General features: G+C 29.2%; 3 protein-coding genes across 3 annotated transcripts; 1 reads left to right on the forward strand and 2 right to left on the reverse strand.

Annotated features, from left to right (window-relative positions):
- Nucleotides 1–1,081: 1,081 nt before the first annotated feature.
- LOC119664676 (histone H1-like) lies at nucleotides 1,082–1,827 on the reverse strand. The gene has a single exon (XM_038074129.1). The coding sequence runs from the start codon at nucleotides 1,775–1,777 to the stop codon at nucleotides 1,097–1,099; it is 681 nt and encodes a 226-aa protein (XP_037930057.1). The 5' UTR covers nucleotides 1,778–1,827; the 3' UTR covers nucleotides 1,082–1,096.
- A 3,066-nt stretch (nucleotides 1,828–4,893) lies between these two features.
- LOC119664677 (histone H2A) lies at nucleotides 4,894–5,308 on the reverse strand. The gene has a single exon (XM_038074130.1). It carries the CDS (start codon nucleotides 5,291–5,293, stop codon nucleotides 4,919–4,921), a length of 375 nt encoding a protein of 124 aa, XP_037930058.1. The 5' UTR covers nucleotides 5,294–5,308; the 3' UTR covers nucleotides 4,894–4,918.
- Nucleotides 5,309–5,535: 227 nt separating this feature from the next.
- LOC119664678 (histone H2A) lies at nucleotides 5,536–5,947 on the forward strand. The gene has a single exon (XM_038074131.1). The coding sequence runs from the start codon at nucleotides 5,551–5,553 to the stop codon at nucleotides 5,923–5,925; it is 375 nt and encodes a 124-aa protein (XP_037930059.1). The 5' UTR covers nucleotides 5,536–5,550; the 3' UTR covers nucleotides 5,926–5,947.
- Nucleotides 5,948–6,958: the final 1,011 nt, after the last annotated feature.

Here is a 6,958-nt window from a genome sequence, read left to right on the forward strand (position 1 = left end):
GTGAAAATTTTCTCCATTCATTCCTAAGAGGTGGTTTTAGTGAATTCAAATCTCACACTGAATCTGACTCTTAATCTTAATCCAAATCCAAGTGTTCAACAAGCAAAATGATTGCGGGGAAAATGAAAGTGAAAAAAATTCGTATATGAATTAAGTGAATTATGACAATATTATATAAAGAAAAGAAATAAAAGAACTTGTTATTGAAATAAATTAGAATATTTTAAAATTATCTTTAAGTAATTTGCAGCGTCTTGCAAGTGAGTACCGAGTGTGGTGTGTTAGTTATAAATTAACAAGTGTAATTAGAAGCATTATATAATAATAAATAAAATTAGCATAAACCACTATTTTTATTTATTTAAAATAGAATTTAAAAATGAAATTAAGTGAATAAAATATATACAAGTGAGTATTTCATCAAATAAATGACATATTTTGATATATAATATTTTATGGTCATTACTATAATAAATAAATAATTGGATATTAAATATAATAGAATAAGATAAATATTTATTAACTTAAGAATGATGTGAAGTATTGCACATAATGTCTAAATAAGAGAATATAATTTTTTTAAATGCATAAAGAATTTTTGTTTGCTTATTAGAGATTAAATTTATAGCGCATTACAGAATAAAAGAATCTCTTCATATTATTCATGAGGTATTATTAAAAGAAATGATCGTGCACTATGACAAGGTATATTGTGCCCATTACTCGGGTTAGAATGTTTCTCCAAGTCCGTTTTCTTTAATGAAAGACAATATAAAGTCCTAGTCTTGAATATTTATGATCCATGAAATACCCTCCTAGGTGTTTATTCCGTTTGTGCATCAGTGGACACTACCCAAGCACATGGTATACAGTTTCTCTCTTCTCTACAGTATCTGCAGTCTGAGTTGGATTGAATTCCTAACTTCGATAGGTGATTATTCAATCTTTAGTGACCGGTCATTAATAAACGCAATAGGTATACCATATACTAAAACATTTTATAAAATAAATAAATAAATAATGAATCTTCTTTTTACACATATTTTGTAGCCCTAAAAAGGGCTGTTTTGATGAATTTAAAGTTTGATTTTTAAAATTATTTTTTTGCAGCAGTTTTCTTGACTGATGTTTTTTTAACGGCAGTTTTTTTAGGTTTTGCGGCCGCTTTAGCTTTTGTAGAAGTAGACTTTGGTTTAGCTGGCTTAGCCTTAACAGATCCAATCTTTTTAACACTTTTAACTTTAGCTTTTTCAGTTTTTTTCTTTTCAACACTCTTCTTAGCTGCCGCAGATTTCTTAGGTTTTTTCTCTCCAGATACCTTTGCCTTTGACTTTTTAGTACCTGCAGATGATGCAGTAACCTTCTTCTTCGTAACACCTGATGGCACCTTCTTTTTCTTACCCTCGACAGACGATTTAGGAGACTTAGCAGCAGCAGCTGATAATTTAAATGAACCAGATGCACCTTTTCCTTTTGTTTGTATCAATTTGCCATTAGCTACAGCAGTTTTCAAATATTTTTTAATAAATGGAGCCAATTTCTGGGCATCACATTTATATGTGGCACTTATATACTTTTTAATTGCCAACAATGAAGATCCGCTGCGTTCCTTCAAGTTCTTGATAGATGCATCAACCATTTGTTGTGTTGATGGATGAGATGGAGCTGCAGAAGGTTTTTTTACTTTTGTTGCCTTTTTAACAGCAACTTTCTTTTCAGGAACGGCAGTTACCTCCTTTGGAGAATCTGTATTTGCAACGGCAACAGCTTCAGACATATTTGCTTTTTAATATTCCGTAATATTCTTACTTATGAATATTTTTTCGCATTTTTATGGTAGCTTAGCTCACTTTGTACGAAGCGCCGAGAAGAGCGCATTTATAAAAATTTTTCATTAATACATATTTCTACTGAGTTTGAAAAAATTTTTCAACATTTATTATTAATTTTAAATAGACCAAGTAAATTAAACACAATTATTTAAATCAAATTAAGTAAAGAAGATATTGAATATTTTATTACATTCATTTTTATACTAATTATAATTATATAAAATATATAAAAATTGGTTTAAACTTTAAATTTTGTAAATCTATAGTTGAACTTGTTAATAAATTAGAATATTTTAAAGTTATCTTTTGTATAATTTATATATTAAATTATTTATTAAATAGTTTATTCAATTCTCTGTTAAATTATATATATGGTTTTATATATTTCATATATTTATAAATGCAAATTTAATAAAACACGAGATGCATAAAAACGTCAGTTTTAACATTTTGAATGCTTATGTTTTATCCTATTTTGAAATATTAACTCAATTTATATAAAAGTTTAAAATTTTAAAGCACTAATAGAAATAATTATAAATAAATATATTGTATTTTAATTAGAATATAAGATTATCACTTTTAATTATATCAAATAGTGTCTATTTGAGATTAGATATCCATCCATAATGTTAACATGTTACATTGAATTCGTTTACTTTAAAATATGTTTTAAGATTTTCTATACGTATTATTTTTAAAATTTTATTACAAGTTTTAAATAATTTTTAATCATGTGAAAAATTATTATATATAAACGTTATTAATAACATATCAGCAATTAAATTTATAGTTTTCAATATCATTCGAATATAACAACTGTACGTATCCTACTTAATAGAATTCATAAAAAAAAATTATATCTACATACATGATTAAAAATATATAAGAATGAAATCATTTTACTTTTTCTTTTATAATTATAATTTAATCATTTAACTTTGACTATTATAAGTATTTTATTAAATATGTATATTTAAAAAAAATGTTCTTTTTATTACTTTATAATTAAAATAAAATTAAAATTAGATGTGCGTATTCTAACATTTTTATAAGGAGTGATATACGACATAAAATGTTAAAATTTAAGATGAATTTTTTTATAAACTAACATGGATATGGATAACATTTAAATAGATACTGAAGTATATATATAAACTTGCGGCTGCAATCTTCCATAGTCATTCCTAAGAGCTAGTTTTAGTAGGTTCAAGACTCACACAGTGGCTTCGGATGTTTTCCATCTACTGCCATAAATCTTTTATAAAATATAGAATATTTTATAAAACTAATTCAGATACAAATTTTAAAAACTCTACCTTTAAATAATTTATCTATAATAATAAATATTACAATACCAAAATATTGAAATAGTAACTATGATAATAATAGTAAACATTTAGGCCGTGTGCGAGTTCGAGTATATTTAGGGGAAATAGTCAATTATGTCGGTATGGCAGCGATTGTTGGTACATACCAGAATTTCTAATGAGATAAATTAGGTGTTACCATTTTGAAAATTTTATAAGATGTTTAGTAAATAAATAAATAAATTTTAAAACTTTTAAAAGAAAAATAATTATTTTTTATATGTTTCCTTCTTTATATTATGAATATTAATGTTTTTTAATAATTGTATCACATTTATTTAATAATAAATACAAATATTTGGCACAAAATTATTAGTTTCTTGATTTCAAAAAGGTAATTATGAAACTTTATGCTATTGACCTGGCAACGTTATTTGTTTTGTACATTTTTATTAGTAACAAATATAATATTAATATTATTGTAACTTAGATTATACTACCTGCGAAGATTTATGTATCTATTTACTGATACGCGAATCTATGATAAATATTAAAAAATTCTTAATAATATAAAGGGTTAGGCGATTGAAGTGTTACAAATTACACAGAGATATGTTTGTCAAACTGATATTGCCAACTACGTCAAATTCATATGAATGACAGCTATTTATATTGTTTACAAATTACCACAAGCATTTGCGTCTAAGTTTTATAGAACTAATATTATTCGAAATGGAATTAAAAAATAAGTGTGATTGCATTATATTTGGTTGGAAAATTACAACTAGCTATTGTGCTTGAGCTCAAATATCTCAATGTGAATAAAATGTTTGTGTATCGTACCTTAAATCGTTATAATAGCTCAGGCAGAGTCACCAAATGCTATAGTGGTGGACGAAAAAAAAACAGCAACATTGCCTAAAATGGTTCGGAAAGTGAAGGCTCGACTTAAACGAAATCCACGTCGTAGTACTAATCAAATGGCCAAAGAACCGATAATATCTGAACGAAGCATCTGACGCATTTTCCAAAATAAGCTCAAGGTAAAGCTTTAAAAGTTCCAAGGCACAAGATCTTGCACCAAAGCAACAAAAAGTTAAACTCGAATGAGCAAAGGAGTTGTTACGCTGGGCCAATTTGGAGAGCAAGTTGAGAACTAAAAAATAAGCTAGTTTCGATACGCTGAAGAAAGCTTTTATTCAGGAATAGGCCAAAATACTGGAAGATCACAGCCATAGTCAAGACAAAAGGTGGCCACATCAAGCTAGAGTGAATGGATTGTGAAATTTTAATTATTTTCACAAATTTTTGTAATTTGAATCAATAAAAAAACCTGATTTCTAGGAAGTCAATTGGAACGCATACACACTCGTATGTATAAAAACTGGTTAATACCTGCTGCCCAAAAACAAAAAAAAAATTATTACTATGTAGCAAAACGCAGTCTTAAGTTATACACTAACAATGCTATGTATTTTATCTGTTATGTAGGCTGATTTACAATTTTCGAAGATTTCGATTTCATGAAGGTCTTCCAGGAATGTAACGGAACAGAAGGGCGAGGCAAGAAATGATTGATTGTTAAGTGTTTTAAAGTATGGCTTGTGTAAGTTAGTAGGGTAGGTATGATAGTATGTACAATATTTATATCAATTGATTTAATGAAATACATTTTCTTTAATAAAATAAATTTTGTCGTCCTGAAAAGGACGGATTAATTGATAGTTAATTCTCCACGTATATGTATTCGTATTTTAATAAATAAAATAAAATAATTTAAGCCTTCTTTTCTGTTTTCTTTGGCAAAAGTACAGCCTGAATGTTTGGTAGTACACCACCTTGTGCAATTGTAACACCAGACAATAATTTGTTCAATTCTTCATCATTACGTATGGCCAACTGTAAATGACGAGGAATGATTCTTGTCTTCTTATTATCGCGTGCTGCATTGCCAGCCAATTCAAGAACTTCAGCAGCCAAATATTCCATAACGGCAGCTAAGTAGACTGGAGCACCTGCACCAACGCGTTCAGCATAATTGCCTTTACGCAATAATCGATGAATACGACCAACTGGAAATTGTAATCCAGCACGATTTGATCGTGACTTTGCCTTGCCTTTAACTTTACCACCTTTACCACGACCAGACATAGTTGAGTTGAGTTTCTAGTAGTTGAGATTTATAAAAATTGGATCTATTTTTTTTCAATCCTTTTTTCTTTCAATCGTCCAATCGTCGATTTGGGGCAATTTCCGTTTCTATATAAACATTTTTCAAACGAAAGTTTAAAGCAATTTTTTATTTTAAATTGCGTTTAGAAAAAGTATATGAGATAATTTGTCGGCATCATTAAAAAAAAATAGATCCAATTTTTATAAATCTCAACTACTAGAAACTCAACTCAACTATGTCTGGTCGTGGTAAAGGTGGTAAAGTTAAAGGCAAGGCAAAGTCACGATCAAATCGTGCTGGATTACAATTTCCAGTTGGTCGTATTCATCGATTATTGCGTAAAGGCAATTATGCTGAACGCGTTGGTGCAGGTGCTCCAGTCTACTTAGCTGCCGTTATGGAATATTTGGCTGCTGAAGTTCTTGAATTGGCTGGCAATGCAGCACGCGATAATAAGAAGACAAGAATCATTCCTCGTCATTTACAGTTGGCCATACGTAATGATGAAGAATTGAACAAATTATTGTCTGGTGTTACAATTGCACAAGGTGGTGTACTACCAAACATTCAGGCTGTACTTTTGCCAAAGAAAACAGAAAAGAAGGCTTAAATTATTTTATTTTATTTATTAAAATACGAATACATATACGTGGAGAATTAACTATCAATTAATCCGTCCTTTTCAGGACGACAAAATTTATTTTATTAAAGAAAATGTATTTCATTAAATCAATTGATATAAATATTGTACATACTATCATACCTACCCTACTAACTTACACAAGCCATACTTTAAAACACTTAACAATCAATCATTTCTTGCCTCGCCCTTCTGTTCCGTTACATTCCTGGAAGACCTTCATGAATTCGAAATCTTCGAAAATTGTAAATCAGCCTACATAACAGATAAAATACATAGCATTGTTAGTGTATAACTTAAGACTGCGTTTTGCTACATAGTAATAATTTTTTTTTTGTTTTTGGGCAGCAGGTATTAACCAGTTTTTATACATACGAGTGTGTATGCGTTCCAATTGACTTCCTAGAAATCAGGTTTTTTTATTGATTCAAATTACAAAAATTTGTGAAAATAATTAAAATTTCACAATCCATTCACTCTAGCTTGATGTGGCCACCTTTTGTCTTGACTATGGCTGTGATCTTCCAGTATTTTGGCCTATTCCTGAATAAAAGCTTTCTTCAGCGTATCGAAACTGGCTTATTTTTTAGTTCTCAACTTGCTCTCCAAATTGGCCCAGCGTAACAACTCCTTTGCTCATTCGAGTCTAACTTTTTGTTGCTTTGGTGCAAGATCTTGTGCCTTGGAACTTTTAAAGCTTTACCTTGAGCTTATTTTGGAAAATGCGTCAGATGCTTCGTTCAGATATTATCGGTTCTTTGGCCATTTGATTAGTACTACGACGTGGATTTCGTTTAAGTCGAGCCTTCACTTTCCGAACCATTTTAGGCAATGTTGCTGGTTTTTTTTCGTCCACCACTATAGCATTTGGTGACTCTGCCTGAGCTATTATAACGATTTAAGGTACGATACACAAACATTTTATTCACATTGAGATATTTGAGCTCAAGCACAATAGCTAGTTGTAATTTTCCAACCAAATATAATGCAATCACACTTATTT

Source organism: Teleopsis dalmanni, unplaced genomic scaffold (assembly GCF_002237135.1).
Source record: "Teleopsis dalmanni isolate 2A unplaced genomic scaffold, ASM223713v2 unscaffolded_contig_2468, whole genome shotgun sequence".
Lineage (NCBI taxonomy): Eukaryota > Metazoa > Arthropoda > Insecta > Diptera > Diopsidae > Teleopsis > Teleopsis dalmanni.